At 47.8% G+C, this 17,644-nt stretch overlaps 1 protein-coding gene and 1 long non-coding RNA gene across 2 annotated transcripts in view; one reads left to right on the forward strand and one right to left on the reverse strand.

The window, feature by feature from the left end:
- LOC110291029 overlaps positions 1 to 5,111 on the reverse strand; it is a 17,776-nt gene extending 12,665 nt beyond the window's left edge. Inside the window, exon 1 of the long non-coding RNA XR_002377525.2 lies at positions 4,857 to 5,111. This is a non-coding gene — a long non-coding RNA (uncharacterized LOC110291029). The remainder of the gene's footprint in view (positions 1 to 4,856) is intronic.
- Positions 4,156 to 17,644, forward strand: part of Tspan2 (tetraspanin 2) — a 36,410-nt gene continuing 22,921 nt past the window's right edge. Inside the window, exon 1 of the mRNA XM_021157964.1 lies at positions 4,156 to 4,694. Coding sequence (XP_021013623.1) covers positions 4,626 to 4,694 — 69 coding nt within the window. The 5' untranslated portion in view covers positions 4,156 to 4,625. The remainder of the gene's footprint in view (positions 4,695 to 17,644) is intronic.

A 17,644-nucleotide genomic window follows, 5' to 3' on the forward strand; every position in this document is an offset into this window, starting at 1 on the left:
TGTGTGTGTGTGTGTGTGTGTGTTTATATGTGAGTGTCAGTCATCAAACTAGCAAAGGACTCATTAGAGGAGAACAAAGAATCTAGGGGAAGTGAGAACTAGGTAATGGAATATATTAATAAGAAAGCAGAAAGAAAGACTTAGAGGAAGAAGAAGAAGAAAGGGAGCCATTTGGAAGGGGGGCAGAGCGAGGACGACAGAGGAGGGAAAGAATAAGAACAAAGTATATTGACACAAAATGTACGAAGACACCATGCTGAAAACCACTATTAAATCAACAAAAGTAGATCTGTGTTATATCAAAAGAGAGGGATTGTCAGTAGCATCTTACCTTGTTTAATGGTTGTTCATTTAAAACTATATGCTATTTTAGTCAATGGTACTCTAAAAATAATTTTGAGGATATCTCGGTCCCTAAGAAGCTAATTAACACTCGGAGTCTTACAGATCTCAAGAGAAAAAAGTAATTCATTTTGACCGCCATGGAGTCATTTTTGTCCAGACAAAATGAAAAAGAAAGTTAAAAAGTTATAAAAAGAAAGTTCAGAGAAAAAAATCTTTGAAGCATGAAAATGCTTTATTTTAGATTTACCTGAAAATATGCGTCTAAGGAGAAGAGGGAAAACTGTAAAACTCCTCCTGGTCAAGAAGAGCTTGTTCGTGTGCTTTCAGAAAGATGACAGTGGGTGGCGGATCACACTGGCAAGCAGTTTCTATTGCAAGTATTGAAGCGAGCATTGTAACAATTTTCTTTAAGACATTTAATATTTGAGATACACCAAAAGTGACATCCGTTAAAAAATATCCAAACTTAGAAAAAATAATTTTTCATATCCATTTGAATGTGTGAGGATAAATGCCGTACAATGTCAATTATGTGAAAGCAAGGTTGCCTTCCAATGTGGGGCCAGACTGCCTACAAGGAAGCACAGCAACTTCCTTCCGTGCCTGGCATTACCCTCCTAACCTCAGCAGGGTTTGGCTAGTTCCCAAACGCTGTCAAATGGTAGACCTAAAATCTACATATTTTTGGAGACTTATTTTAAACGGGGAAAAAAACATAAGCAAACATTTGGACTTTAATGTCACCTATGCTAAAAAGTTTGGGGTAAAACACTTGTAAGGCAAAATGAATAAGAGGTTTACAAGCAGGACAGCTAGCCAGACAGTGATGGCACACACATTTAACCCCAGAACTCGGGAGGGAGAGACAAGCAGATCTCTGTGAGTTGAAGGCCAGTGTGGTCTACAGAGTTCCTAGACAACCAGGGCTACACAGAGAAACCCTGTCTTGAAACAAACAAACAAAAACTAGAAACACAGTCGAACAGCTGTACATATAAGTAAGAAGACAAACACAGGATGTTTATTGGGAAATCTACGTGATGGTGATATGGTGTTTGCCGCCTGATATTTTGAGTGTGTTTTATATCTAGAAATACTAATAATAAAATGTTGCAGGGGACGAAGAAGAGGAAATATTTTCCATAATCATTTTTGTACATGTAGTGCTGTAGTACAATAGCGCTGGCAATTAGTTTAAAGGTTAATGTCCTTGTTGTGACATTTAATGTATCCGTTACTTGAATATAATAATGTATCTTAAAATTAGGTAGGATGCTCCTAGTCATGATGACATATGATACACACACATACTAAAATCTGGAGTAGATCTGGAGAAGTGGCGAGGGCTTAAGAAACATGCTTCCTGCACTTCCACTGGACCTGGATTCTGTTCCTACCATCTTGTCAGGTGACTTGCAAGTACCTATAACTCCAGCTTTTGAGGATCTGACAGTCTCTTCCAGCCTCTGTGGCTACCTGCACACACACACACACACACACACTCACATGCGGGTGGGGCGGAGTGGTCTGAAAACTAGAGTCAACAGTAGAGTAATGTCATCTATAGCCTAGAGTTTTTCAACATTCTGCTTTGTTGTCCTCAGTGTTGGGTCTGTCCCCGCCTGGTATCAAGGATACAACTTCAAGTAAAAAATCTATGCCCAACAACAATGAGAAGAGAGAGCAACAGGTTCCCAGGAGCCTCTGCTCCCATCCCATTAGCTTCAACACCTGTCTGCTTATTTTCTGAACTACAAGGGTAAAGGATTGCCTTAAGTTGGGGAGTAGTGGCTCACCCTTATCTTAAGCCGGCCCTGCCAAGCAGCCTAAGACCTAACTTTGTGAAGGGGAGCTTTTATGATTAATTTCAATCAAAACTTTGATGAGCTCTAGAATCAGCTGGGAGATGAGGCTCTAGTCACACAAGTGAGGTAGCTTGGTTAGGTTAATTGGGGTGAGACCTGCCCACTGTAGGTGGCACCATTCCCTAGGTTGAAATCCTGCTCCGAACCCAAGCATTTATAACTCTCTGATTCCTGACATTGAATACAATGTGGCCAGCTCAAGTTCCTGCTGCGGTGACTTCCATCGCCTTCCATCGCTTGAACTGTGAGTTGGTTCCTCCTTTGCTGCTTTATCACAGCAACAGGAAAAGTTACTAAGCTATGGGTTCAGTACATACTGCAGATCTAAAAGTGTCACATTAGACACGCAATGGAACATTTCTAGTAAATGCACAAGGTTTACAGGATGGGAGAACAATGGATTTATTATATATCATAATAGGAATTCTGTTTCCAGAGACTACAGAATATATAATCTGTAAATATTACAGACATAAAATTCAACAATGTAACACAACAGTATAATATTACTGTTCCCTCAGTTGAATTACTGAATGCCTACTGGATAGTAGAGACCACTCATTAATTTAGTTCCTCTTTCAAAGGGAAACCGAGGTGAGAGAGAGCTGTAAGTGTAACTGAAACCAGGGCTTTGCCTCCGCATACCTAATGACTTCATCTTTGTCTCCAGTTCACTGTTACTACCACAAGCAGCACTTTCATTTGCCTTCTCAGTTTCATAAATAAAATTCACTAGCTTTTCAAAGACAGAAATATGCCTGACTGTAACACGGAAGAAATTGAATGAATGGTTGGTGAGGTCCTGGCTACCTTATATCATAACCTCATGTGCCTCACTGATCTCACTGTACATATATATTAACTCCTTAATCTTCACAACTCTTTTGAAGCAGGTACTACAATCTCCATACTGAGATGGGAAAGAGAGGCCCCAAGATAATGGGGTAGTGTGGCACATTAGTCAAGTGCCTGCCCTCTGTGATTTGTTCTGGTGAGCTCTTGACTTCCCTCACCTTGGCCATCTCTCTGACTCCTGCTCCCAGGCTAGGTTGTACTTCCTCTACTTCCTCCCCTGACCCCCTGCTCTCTCTACTAGCACCTTTTGTTTGTTTGGTTTTGGTTTTTTTGAGATAGGGTTTCTCTGTATAGCCCTGGCTATCCCGGAACTCACTCTATAGACCAGGCTGGCCTCAAACTCAGAAATCTGCCTGCCTCTGCCTCCCACGAGCTGGGATTAAAGGCGTGAACAACCACTGCCCAGCTACTGACGTCTATTTTACAAATCAGGATCAGGTCCAGTCTTCTTGAAAAACCTTCCTTAGTCAAGGCAGAAGCAGCTCTTGCCCAGCGCCTAGCCCACCCACCTCACCTTGTTCCAATAATTTGCTTACAGATCTGTGCCCTCCAGAAAAGATGTGATAGCAAGCCTGGCATTCTTCTGGTGTCCCTAGGGCTTGCTACTATGCCTGGCCTATAATTGGCACTTAGAGTGTTGCTAAATTAATGCACAAGCTCCCTGATTTTACACTTTCCTGTCTCCCCCGTGCCGTCTGACACCACATATTGTAGACACTTAGTCAACTGAAGTGAATGCCCAATTCTTCACCAGCCGCCTAGCTTAATAAAAACAAAGCAAAACAGAACTCCCTTTCCCTGATCTACACATCTCAGTCTAGACCCTAAGAATTTGGACTTCTTTCAAGGCCCCCGATCTATCAAACCTAGCAGGATGTGAGTGAGAGGTCTGACTCCCTTTCCCTGGCCTGGTGGGCTGGACTGGGCAGGGTGGGAAGCAGTGTCAGAGCCCAGGGCAGCCGCCTGGCTCGCCTACTCCCAGTTCTTGCCTATTAAGGTAACAGTCCTCTAGGAACGCAGCGGCAGGAGGGAGGGTCCCCAGCAGCGGCCTCAGCCCGCGGCCTGGGCGCTTGCAGGACTCTGCTTAACTGCAGCCCTGGACCCTCTGCCTGGCGCCTAACCACAGAGTCTCTACTGGCTTCACCGATCCTATTAGCTTTACTATCTGAAGTCACCTCCCTAGGTTTCCATAGACACGCACGATAACTTCAACCATCATCGAGGGCCTCAAAGGGAGTCTGGGCACCCGGCACTGATTAAATGGACCCCGCGTTCCGGGTGGGCGCACAGATGCTCGGATAGCTACAGGAGCCCAAGCCCACCAGCGTGGACGAAGGTGGTGCTACCTCCAAGGGCCGGAGCGGGTGCGTGGGACCGGGATCTCCACCCCAGGGCGCCCCAGCCACAGCCAGCTGGCCGCTCGCGTCCAAATCCCCGCCCGAAGACCACGCCCACAGGTCACGCCCCTCCCAACCCGCCCCGCCCCTCCCACCGGCGCCCGCCGCTCCCGGGGCTCGGCGCGGGCCTGGGGAATCGGGAGCCCGCCGCCGGGGTCGCAGCATGGGGCGTTTTCGCGGGGGCCTGCGGTGCATCAAGTATCTGCTGCTCGGCTTCAACCTGCTGTTCTGGGTGAGACCCGAACCGGCGGGCCGGTTAGGGGGCCAGGGTCCCCGGGGAGGTGACCGCAATAGAGTTGGGCCATAGGAGAGGGCAGGATGTTCAGAGGCGCTAAGCAGACAAAGAGGGAGGGGACATATGGAGGGGGAGAGGACATAGAGAAGCTTGAGCTACCAGAGGTGATGAGAAGAGGAGACACGGTGCGATGCTCCCCCCCGAAAGAAGCCATCATCTTCGGCGGCATCGCCCGGCGGGTGGCGCCAGGTGCGGGGACGTAGCGGGCCCCAATATCCCGAGGGCTGGGGGCCTGGCGGCCCGTGCTCCCTGCATCCTGCTGTGTACACACACCCACTTCTCGCGCTGCCTTCTCTGGGGAGCCCGGCGGCCCGGCCAAGGCTCTGGGAGGGAAATCCCTACCGTAGAGCTGCCTGGGGTGGCGCCCCAACCAAGAGTGTGCGGACACGCCGCCTGGCTCTGGTGGTTTGTTGGGAAAATAACGGACAGTAGAGAAAATTGAAAGAGTGGGGAAGGATCGTCCTTTTCTTGGGCATTAGGGGAGGGTACTGCTGGGTGGGCAGTGGTGGGTGCTCTTCTACGAGGGGTTGGGAAATGGAGGGGTTTTGGAAGGGCAGCAACATTCCCCTAGGGTCCCTGCGTACAACCAGTACTCTTGAAATGATCTCATTCAACTTTGCAGGGTGGCATAGACCTGGCAGCATTCCCTGGGTAGAGATGCATAGAGACAGCCAGAGAGAGTGCCATGGCCCCAGTCTACTGTGTTAGCAGGGCATAGTTAGAGGTGTACCATCCCTGGAATACTCTCTCCCGAGCTCTGGAAAAAATGGTTAGAGGCCCATTCTGCACAGTCCCTATTGGCCTTCCAGTAACAGAATGCCAGCCAGTGTAGCGGCTCAGATAGACCCTGAGGGAAGACACAAGTCTCGCTTCAGGGGAAGTGGGTAACAGGAGCAGAGATGCTTTGGGATGCTTTGAAAACACTGGGCTGACCGCGATGGTTGTCCCATCTGCTCTGAGGAGGCTGTATGGACAATAAGTAATAAATTATTGAACGATGGGCCCCACTTGTGTCTACCCACCCATCAGCCCTGAAGCCTGGGTGACTCCAGCAACTCTAAGCTCTTCAGAGACCGCGTGGCCATGACCAACACTAGTTAGCAATGGACAGTCTGGAGGCGGTACCTGGGGACATCCCCTGTATTTTAAAAATACATATAGACTTTGTACAACTTGGCTTTTGCACCCATCACACTCCAGGAAGAAGTCTTTCTGAGCTCCCTTGTGCTGTATTGTTTGTTTGTTTGTTTGTTTATAAGTCTGGCTTAATTTTGAAGGCTGTAATTATAGGTGCCATGTTGCAGTGACACCGGTTACTCTCACTGCTTACAACATACTTTTGTGTGAGCCAGGGAGGGAAGTCTCTCAGGCTGGGTTTAGTGCTTATTTTGTGCCGGCTTCCCCAGACTTATCAGACCTTTGCAGTGGGTTAGGGACAGTGCACATGTGCAAACAGGGCATCCCCATAGACGAAGACATGGGGGGTCAGATAGGTCCCACAGCTGTTGAGTGGCAGAGACAGGACTCAAAAGCTGCCTCCTCCGTCGTCATCCTGTGGGAGGTTCAGTCACCCAGCTGTCCTCAGAATGTGGCTCCTGGGTCAACAGCATCAGGGCTCCCTGGGGAATTTTCAGAAACATACATTTTCACTCAGCCCAGGCTCGCTGAATCAGATAGTGTTGGGGAGGGGCCCAGCAAGCTATTCTAGAAGGCATCTAGATAATCTGAACCCACAGGCATGTTTCAGAATCACCATTAAACAACTACTAGATAGATGTTGTTCCCAAAGCTGCTACTGCAGCTAAGAGAGCAGCCCACAGAGAACAACAAGAACAAAGTAAGGCAGGGTGGCCAAGTGACAAGCTTCACACCCGGGTCGTAAGCGCAGGGATGAAGTAGCACTCCAGTGAAGTCTGAGTGCCCATCACTGAGATTGGAGATGGCTTTTTCTATATGTGATCTAAATACAGAGTTCAGAAAAGCAATCCCAGTACCAGCGAGGAGCCTAAACAACTTCATCTGAGAGACATCGGAGCTCAACCTGGGAGAACGGAGGTGGGCAGAGGGAAGCCACCAGATGAGGAGCAGAGCAAAGGATTGTGAGCCATCTGAGAGGCAAAGCCAGGGGGGTCTGAGGGCAGAGATCCAAAGCATGGTGTGCTTGGATGAGGGGGCTTGCCAGAGTCAGTGTGCTCTCCCTCCATGCCAGAGCCAGCGTGCTTTCCCTCCGGGATTGCCTTCCCATCTGTTCAGTTAGATGGACAGAGTTGTGCCGAGGGCGTGTGAGATGTATCCTAAGCCAGCCATATATAGTAGGGGCTTGAAGTTATTTGTTATTCTTGTTAGTAACTGTCTGGCATACAGGAAGTGTTCAGTAACTAGTATCTGTCTTTCTCCTGGTGTCCTGACTGTTGGCAAACAGTATCTGTGTACGCCAAGTGACTTGCATGTGACTTCTTTGGTGGACAGCTATACACTATCCTCTCAACTCAGACTTGGCTTTTTCCCCCACTAACATTGCCCACTCCCTGAGAGCAGGGATTTTTTTTCTGTTATTTTCACATTCATTTCCCTGGCCCCTAGAATGGTGCCCAGCACAGGAGATACTGAGTAACTACTCTCTATAGTGAATTAATGAATCCTCAGGTTAGACACCTGGATTTAAACAGCTTTCCTGACTTTCAGACATCAGCTGTCAACTTTATCAGGAGAGCTGACATACCTGTGCCTGTTCATTGTAGAGATGTTGAACTTTGCTCTCATAGACTGAGAGCTACCAGCTTGGGGAAGTGGATCGTATGGGATAATTATTCATATAGAATCCAGTTCCACAGAGGCTCTGCCCTGGTTTCTAACAGGTTTTGTTTTGTTTTGTTTTGCTTGCTCTTTTTCTGATTGGGGAGCTTTCCCTGGAAGGAAACCCTCAGCTGGGACTTGAGTATCTTCACAAACCCATAGATGTCTTCCTTTTTGAGGTCTAGGGTCCCCGCCCCCCCCCCCCCCCCAGTGACAGTCCTTCCTGTCCTGCCAGAAGTTGGCCAGGAGGCAGGCATGGAGGCTATAGAGTGTGTTTTGTGGTCTGAGAGTCAGATTTGGAGCCTCATCCTGGCAGTTGGCTTGCCAGTCCTCTCAGCTGCACCTCTGGTTTTCCAAACCATCAATCAGACCTTTGAGAACCAGCACAGGAAGCCAAGCTGGACTTGCCTCGGGTTATGAATGCTTTAAAGCCCAAAGTAAAGCCCAGTCCTTAGCCTTACTGTATTAATGGAGGGTGTCTGCCCTGTGTCTGCCAGGTCTGACTTCAGGATCTACCATCACAATACTCGGTATAGTCCTGACTGCGTTTAAATCACCTGTTTTTCCTTCCCCTCTGTTGCATAGCAATATAAACAAAACACTACAACCCACCCAGCCACATATGTTGGTTGGAAGAAAAGCTTAGGCACTGTTTATTCCTTGATTTGTTGTTGTCTGCTCAGCGTTTTCCTATCATTGTGCTCTCTGGGCTGCTCAGGGTTGCCTCCAACAGGAAGCAAGGCTGTTCCTGCTTGAAAGTCACATGCCATATATGGCATGTGGGAAGGTGCTGTCCTTTCTTCCTCACCATGATTGATGCAACGTTGGGTTTTCACTTGGTGGTGCCTACTCGGTGATTCTGAAAAGACTTGCCTCTTTGGCTGGAGAGTGAATGCTATTTGGCTCACAGCTTATGGTTCCTGCTCTGCCCCACGCAGAGCAGCCACTTGTTAGAAAGGATGGTGCAGGAGGTGGGGGAAGAGCCTCTGGCGTCTCTAGGACATCCTGCTGTCCATTCATAACCTGCTCTGCTGATTTCTATTGAAGTGGGAAGACAGGTGCATTGGCCAGCCTCTCCTACTGTGCACCAGAAGGACCTAGAGATGGTGGGCAGAGCAGAGTGCACAGCATGGCCAGTCTGGAGAGGCCAGAGCTGTAGTCTTAGTGTTGTGGTTGACCCCAGGCGTGTGTATGCAGTATGGCCATTCAAACCTAGAAAACTAAAGAGTGAACGCTGGTTTGTGGTACCAACCTGCCGGAGTTTATTCCCAGTTCTGTAGGTCTCACAACCCTGGGGACTGGGTTCAGCAGTTTGACCTCTTTGAGCCTGCATCTTCTCTTTGGTAAAATGAGCATAGTAAAGTAGTATGCAAGTCACCTTGTGAGCTTTATGTACATAAAGCCCGCCAATACATGTACAGTCAGGATCCAGCGTGCACAAAGCATATGCTTGATAACCTAAGTTCTGTTAGTGATGGTGGAGTTCAAACAATAGAGACGCAGGCGGGAAGACAGGACCTATGATTCAGGAGGCTCCTCAAGGAAACAGGGAGCACACACGTGCCCTACATCCAGCCAGTCAAAATAACTAGTCTTATGGCTTCTGAAAGTCATGGAGTGTTCCCGCTATGATCCATTCACTCAGCCAGCAAGTACTAGGTGCTTGCTATAGCCTGACATCCTGAACTGTGGTTGAAAGATTAAAAATCCCTTTACCTAGCCACCACATTGTCTTTGATAATAGCTCATCTCCTGTCCTTTGCCCTTCAAAGGCAATGACTGTTCTAAGCTGGCATCCTCTCTTCTGGTCCCTTAGCATCTGAAAGATTCAACAGGGTTCTAGATAAAAGTTCACATGGAGAACTGCTAGGTGCCTGCCATGCTTCTGTGCTACCAAGGGAAGGAGATGGCACAAGCTTTGATGGTCTGGGCCTCTCCTAGTATAATGTGAATGTTAATACATGAGACCCTATTCAATTATCTATTCAGACTAAGTAGGTCTGGGTCTGTACCTATAACAAGCTGCCTGGTGAGGCTGGCACGGGTGCTCTAAAGACACTTTGAGGACCCTTGTCTGAGATGCAGTCTCAAAGACCCTTGTTTCAGGATGGCAGGGTGACTCTTCTAGTTACCATGTTATCATTATTGTCTTAAGGATTCTTCTACACTAATCCTTGGTAGTCCTAGAATCACCGTCACAAGATGCATCTCATAGTGTTAGTCTAGATCACCCTGTCTGGAGTATCTCTGGATAACCTCTATCCTCTGCTCTTAACACTGACAGAACCTTCACAACAGGCTTGTTCTCCTTGTTAAAGCAAAGGTGTAAATGCGGCAGGAGTGTCCAGCAGGCGGGAGCAAACCTTACAGATGTATGGAGGATGTTGGCCTGCCTTTCTCACCATCTCCAGCTTTCAGTCAGAGAGAAACCAACAAGGCAAATTGACATGCATATGAAGTTTTGGTTTACAAAATGCTTCCACATACATGATCTCATCTGATAAAGAATCGTTAGCGACCTCTGTCTTCACAGTCTTTATATTTTTAATTTTCACAATAATTTAATTAGCTCCATTTTACAAGCATGGAAGGGGAAAGGTGCAGTAGCCAGAATGCCCAAGGTTTTCTCCTTTCCCACCTTTTCACATTATCAACGTATTGGGATGTAGAGTACAACTTATAATAAGGAAATCTATCAGAGGGTGGGGAGATGGCTCAGTGGGTCAGAGCAGTGGCTGCATATGCATAAGAACCCAAGCTCTGATCCCCAGAGCCTCTGTTAAAAGCTGAGCATGCTCTAGGAACCCAGCACTGTGTGGGATAGAGACAGGGAGATCACTGGAGCTTGCTAGCTGTTGTCCTAGCTCCAGATTCAATGAGAGGCTTTGCCTCAGAGGAACAAGACAGAAATAATAGCACGCCTGTGTGATCCTTTGACCTTGGTATGTATAGGCACCAGGTACACACGCATTCACATGCACACAGTCACATACACACAGTCACATACACACATTCACATACACACACCAAAAGAAATGAAAACCCACTAGACTCAGACTCCTACCTATAACCCTAGCATGTAGAAGGCTGAGGCAGAAGGATTACCTAGTTCAAGGAAGTAAGGAAGACCCTTTCTAAACCAAACCAAACCAAACTTCTGCTGGCTTGGAAAATACATCGCCTATGATTAGCTTGTAGCCAGTGTCAGGTTCAGTCTTGAAGTATTCTAGAAATACTGGAACAAAAAGGTACATAAAACACTCCAACCTGAGGCTGAAACAGGAGAAAGGTAAGGACCGTGACTGACCCACTTAAGGCAGGTGAAAATAAGAAGGAAATTGAGAGAGGTGAGGGTTTTGTTTTGTTTTGTTTTGCTTTTTCAAGAAACCATTTTAAAAATTAATTTCAGGATCAGAAGCTTGAAGGACAGTGACCTTGCCCAAGTGTAAGCTTAGCAGTACTGCTCCTGTCAACACAGCCTCGTGTCAGCCCTTCAGCCCTCATCACAGCCCTGTGAAGCAGTAACTGCTCTCCCCAAGTTCCACCCAAGAAAAGGGAGACACAGAGACTTGTCCAGGCCACAAAAGTGGCCAGCAGCAGAGCTGGGTCTCCAGTCGAGGCTCCAGCATCTTTGTCCTTAGCCTTTCTGAGTCCCCAGACTAACAGGGAGCTGGGATGAACCTGTAAGTGACTTCTACACCTGCTCATCCAATATGGTGGCCATGCTACTGAACACACAGAGCTGTCTAGGCTTAAAATGAAATAAAATGAAATATTCTTGCCCTCAATACCACCTACTGAATTTCAAGTATTCAGTAGCCATTAGTACTGAGTGGCTACAATACAGGACAGCACAGATGGCAAATGTCTATAACACTGAGAACCCCCCCTCCATGTGTGTGTGTGTGTGTGTGTGGCAGGTTGTAAGAATATTAATATTAAGAAAATGTCTAGAGAATGACAACCGAGGTCTTGTGGTGTTCAGTATGGTTCATCCAAGGGGACTTCCTGGCAACAAAGTGTGTCTGCTTGTCTCAGTATGAATCTACACACAGCATTTACTTTCTGCTACCATTTCTCACTGGCACCATGGGAAAGTGGGTAAAGAACACTAACACTGGCCGCTATTGAAGGGTCCTGGTTATTGGAACTGGGGGGATGGCTCAACAGTGAAAAGAGCACGTTGTTCTTACAGACGGCCCTCTGGTTCCCAATGTCCACTGTAGTAAACTCATGACTGCTTGGAACTCCAGTCTGACACTCACTTCTGGCCTCTGTGGGCACCTACCTGCACTTATGTGCACAAGAGCACATATTCATACTAGAGCGTGTGCTCACATGTACACATATACAAACAGACATACACAGTTAAAAATTACATAGATCTTTAAAAAAAAACAGAATCCTACTTATTTTTCCAATGTCATCCTCTCAACCTCCTTGAATGTGAACACATAAGATTCAGTTAATATAATTTAATGTCTCCCCTCAGCCTATGTAAAGCTCAATATAGTCGAGATATGACATCAGTCACCAGGGTTCCTAAGATCAGTTTGTGCATGCAGAGGGCAAGACAAGAGGTGCAGGCCCAGCTCCAGGGAGGAAATCCAGAGACAGCTTACCCCTGAGTGAGAAAAGGCAGCCAGCGGGTGGTGGGTTTAACTCAAGGCTGCAGCTGGCTAGAGTTAGGCTTTCCTTCTGGGGGCTCTGTGATCTTCACTGATAAAGCATCTGTTCCCTGGCATTAGTCGGAGGCCTGTGACTTTGTTTTGCTGGATAGGGAAAGCTGGGAAGCCATCTTCTTTCTCCAAATTCTTGCTCCTCCCAATCTCCTCTTCCCCTGTACTTTCTACCAGAAGGCATTGTGTCCGTGCACTGAATAAACATGCACAGCCCACACTGTCCACAGATTTACTATGTTCTCAGCACCCTCTTTTCCACCCAGCTTCTTTCCCCACGTTCTTCTCTTGCCCTGAAACTCCAGTCCCTCCCCCAACCCCAACCCCAGCACTTGTAATCCACCTCCCAGCAAGCTCAGCTGGCTCGCTGGACTTCACTTGAGAACAACTTCAACACACAGAAAAAGGCGTGTTTGTCACAAATACACAGTCAAGTGTTCTTTCCAGAGAACAAAGCACTTCTCATCCTATCAAAGTTTGAATTGCAGCACGGAGAATAAACACTGAGTCACCATAAAGCAAGCTCACAGGGTGGCTCAGTGGGCAAAGAGGCTTGCTACTAAGCTCCATCCCAGACTCCCACATGGGGGAAGATGAGAGCCAGCTCTCCCCACCATATGCATGCACACATGTGCCCATACATACACACATGCACACCAAATAAATGAATGGGGGGCGGATAAAAATATGCTCTTACCTGAAGGAAGCACAAACTTACCCTTATGAAGGAATAGAAGGCAAATTACACTGGAGATGCAGAAGCCACAGCCACTTCCAAACAGCCTTATCAGCATCTGTTGTCACAGCAGTCCTTCCTCCTAGTCTCTACCTGGTCCTATATCAAGGACAGGGTAACTGGGTCCCTGTGAGGCCATTTGGTATGAATGCCATATGCTATTCAGCCCTTGTAGTTTTTTTCTGGTTAAAAAAACAATCCTTGCTCTTGAAAAAGTACCGTCTGAATCCTGGCCTTGCTTTCTCTATGTAATGCAATGAAAGTCTTGGGAGCCGGTTTTCCACTTTGAGCAAATTAGTGTCATCTTCCAAAGCAAATGAGCTTGTGACATCTGCCTGCCACAAAGCTGAGGCATAATGGGGCTTCAATCAGATCAGGAATCATGAGGGCTCATTATGAGTCCATCTAGGACGTGCGTTGCCACCGTGAGCAAGTATTAGCTCGAAAGCATTTAACAGAGGCGCCAGAATAGAAGCCTCATTTTCAACTTTATGTGGCTTCATCCCAAAATGGAGACTTGAAATGAGCTGGGTTTGTGTGCGCACAGCCTTCACTGTGGTGACGCAAGGACATAGGGCTGGTTTTGTCTGTCTTTCACTGAAGGGCAGCATGTCTATCTGTGTTGTTGTAGCCATACGAAGTGTGACAACCTTGCCCAGGTTTACTCTTTGTGACCATGCGTGGTTCTCGACACACATCCCTGAGGCTTAGGAAGCCTGATAGCCAGTGCAGGTGCGGTGCTTTGTTGTTCGGTGGGGTGGTGCTTGCTGAGCACCTCCAACCTAGTTTCCTAGTGCTGATTACCAACACACACATACCCACCAAGGGTCCTAGCTTGGTCCAAGAACTGTCACACTGAGGGTAGCCTTTAGAATGTGGGTTTAAGGAGAAAACCATTCTTTCCACAGCTGAATGAGTGGCACCTCTGCTCCCCCTGCCCCACCTTAGCAGGCTCTGCGAGGCAGAGGAAAACCCTTAGCAGCCAACAACTGCAAGCTGTTGCTGCTCTCACAGAGCTCAGGCCTTTAAAACCCAGAAATATTTAAATAGCAATAGCTATGTGAGCTATGAAACGACACGCATATCTAGGCCAGGACAGGCTTCCCCAAGGAAGTGACCTGAGAGCTGAGAGGGAGGAGGAGTCAGCCTTCTGTGGGCAGCTCAGAGGAGCGTTCTGGCTCATGAAACAGAAAAAACAGATGTCCCCACATGAGGAAAGACAGGGAGCCTGACTCAGGCACTCCAGGCCCCTTCATTGTCTCCCACCTGGGTGTAAGCACTCATGCTTGGCTAGAACTCCTGCTGGGGATGCTTATGGCCAAGAAAGCATCCTCTCTACTGGGGCTCATCAGCAGAGCTGAGTAGGGGCACACATAGGCTTCTTGTCATGCTGGGGACTGTGTCCAGGAAGGGAAGACAGGGCATGCTGGGAAACCTGCATAGGGAGAAGTGTCTGTGTTCTGCATCTCAGCACTACGGCAGCTGGATGAACCTTTCTGGTTTGCAATTCATAACGAGAGGGAGGGGGGAGAGGGGGAGAGCGAGACAGAGAGAGAAAGAGAGACAGAGAGAGAGACAGACAGACAGAGAGAGAGAGAGAGAGATCATGGAGGACTTGTGTTCTGCAGAGAGATGTTATCTGAGAGAAACTTTCTGTCTATCTGCTTTGCTTCAAAATACGGTGAATCTGTCTTCCATTTGCCCCTGAGTTTGAGACCATAAACTTCTTCTCTAAAGACATCTGGATAGTTTTCTGTATCCGGCAAACTCTCTAGATCATTGGTAGCTGTTGAAATAACTTGCCCACAAAGAATGTCTGTGGCTGTCCTGTTCGGTGATAGCTTCTGGGCCCCATCTGGTCCTTGCGGTGTTCCAGTCCCCTTACCCCTTTTGATTTATGCATATTGATGCCATCAGTTCACCTGTGTTCCTCAAACCTTTCCTATTTTATAACATTTTCTTCCTTCCTTTTGATTTTCTTGTTCCCATCTAAGACAGAGTCTCGCTATGCAGCTCTGGCTGGTCCAGAATTCACTCTGTAGATGAGGCTGGCTTCTAACTCACAGAGGTCCCTCTGCCTCTGCCTTCCATGTGCTGACATTAATGGTGTGCGCCACCACCACCTTGGTTGGTTTTAGTGTTCTTAATTAATTTGTTCTTAGTAATTACCAGGGAGGCTCAGTCACTCCATTGCATGAGAAGTCCATCCCAGGGCCAGTTAGGTGCCACAGCAGGTGAGGATGTTTGCTGCCAAGTCTCATGATCTGAGTTCAGTCCCCAGGAACAACATGGTGGCAGGAGACTATAGACTCCTTTGTCTACACATTGTCCTTTGACGTCTACACATGTGCTGTGCTATGTGCATGTTCCCCACCCATACAAAATGAGCAAAGGACTATAAGAAGAAAAGTCCATTTCTGCAGAAGCGATGGTGTTTTCCTTACCATTCTGCTAGGGACACGGCAAGCAATGCCTGCCCTAGAAGCAGAGAGGCCCTCGGCAGTGTCCCTTGCTACGGTGATTCTCACTGCCCTTCCAGGTCTCCTTGCCGCTCCTTAGCATCCTCTCTGAGGTTCTCCTGAGCATCCATCTGTGGCTGCTCACTGTATCTCACTGAATGCCAAGCAACATTCAGCTCCTGCTCACTCCCATCCAGAGAGTTGAGTTCCTGTCTCCCCTCCCTCGGGGCCTGAAGTAGGCTTCCCATAATGATGCAGGCTAAGCAGAAGCCACGAGCCATGGCTGCCCCCACACTCCTGTGATGATGACATAATGTGCTCCCCAACACTGGCCTCTTTCTCAGCATAGCATGAAGGTAAGGGGTGGCTCTTTCCCCTGTGCAGTTCCTTCTGCCTCAAGCTTTCCCATCCCACTAATTCTTTCCTGTTCCGTGAAATTCAACTCATTCTTCAAGGCATTTATCAGAATGGGGATGACCGCCACCCGCCAGTGCCCTGTGCCCTCCCTTGGTAATGAGTGCTCCTTCCCTTCGGCACATTTCCTGCATCTTATCGCATGTCTCACTTTAGGTGATTGTCTTCCAAGTCTCCCACATGGAGCACAGTACCTGGCCTGGCTCGGACTATGGTTGGTTGTTACTAAATGTGCATGGAAGAAGAGAAAGAAGTGAAGAGAGATAAAAGCGGGGGCAAGAAGGGAATGAAGAAGGGGCACTTTCTCATTTCTTGCTTATTTCAGCTTTCTCTGAGTATAGATGCAGAATGGCTAAGTACAAAATGGGCCAAATTAAAAGCATTGTGGCATAGGGGACATAGTGCCTACTGAGTTAAAGCTTAGGTCTAAAGAGGCCCTGAGTGCTAGGGCAAGCATCTCCTGCTGTAGGGAATGCGCACAGTAACCGAGAACCACGTGCCTGGCAGGGGGCTTCCTTCCTCTGCTCTCACTGGAATGGGGTTAGTCAGTGTGATTTTCTTGCCCCCTTGAGCAGTTTTCAGTGTGCAGCTCACCAACCACAAGGACAGCCAACCTGGCGTCTCATGAGCCTGAGAGGCCTTGAGTTTTCAGAAGAGCCAAAGAGCTACACTGTGGCTGCCATGCCTCCTTCCAAAGCAGAGACTATTCTGGCCCTGGAAAGCTCCTCACCCACACATCCCTAACACAGCCCACAGCATTCTGGGAGGATTCCCTGCCACACAGTGATGACATTCAGCTAAGCCGTAGTTTCCTTGACCCAGAGAGGAAAGCCGTGTATGTGTGGTTTGGGGTTGGGGGAATGGATGAGCAAGTGTGGATCCCCCCCCCCCATTGCCCAGTGGCTCTAAATTGCAACCTCTCTTTTCATTTTCCATTATGCCTCAAACACATGTGTGCCAGAACTGGATGGATGGATTCTGTCTGGGAGGATGATCCAGACAGCAATAAATTAGAGTTTGTGTTCAGAGATTCCAAAAATGTGGTCTCGTGGTAGGGTGTCCCTGAGACCAGTCACCTCCTCCACAGTCTGGTGGTGGCTCCTGGTTTGGGCCCAGGGCCTCTGTCAATAGATCTTGCTTTGTGTTTGGAAACATTTGTGTCTTTCCATTAAGGCACCAGAGAGACAGGGAAGCAGGGAAGCCTGTGAGGTTCACTGCGCAGCCTCATCCCGGGCAGCCCAGGCGTTCTAGGGACGAGTGTGACCAAAGACATCACTCCTCTCTGTACACAGCAGCCAGAACCCCAAAGATGGCACCTTCCCGAGTTAAGCACAGAACAAGAAGACTCCCCATTTTCCATATGGGACATAAAAACCAGTATGCAATGCCCAGTATGCAATGCCTTCTCGAAAGCGATGGTTCTTAAGCTTAGAAGACGAATGCATAATTAATGTAGAGCCCTTAGAAGACGGAAGAAAAACGTCACCTGTAATTCCATCCTTCAAAGATAAATACTATTATGCCATAGCATGATTTCATCTCAGGTTTCCATGCCAGCCTGCTCTTTTTTTAAAAAAATGTAAAAAGTCTTTCAAAAGACAGCTGAGCCTGTCTTTTTTTTTTTTTTTTTTTTTTTTTTTTTTTTTTTTTAGCTGCCCCATGAATTATCCAATTAGTGTCCTCTCTGAGGACTGGAAACCTTTAGTTATTCCCCTTGGGAGTATCCAGCTGGTAGAACTCAGACACCCACTCCCCCTCACTAAAGGCAGGCCTGCATAGTTCTGAAGAAGCCAACCACACAGG

The sequence above is a fragment of the Mus caroli genome, chromosome 3, assembly GCF_900094665.2.
Source record: "Mus caroli chromosome 3, CAROLI_EIJ_v1.1, whole genome shotgun sequence".
NCBI lineage: Eukaryota > Metazoa > Chordata > Mammalia > Rodentia > Muridae > Mus > Mus caroli.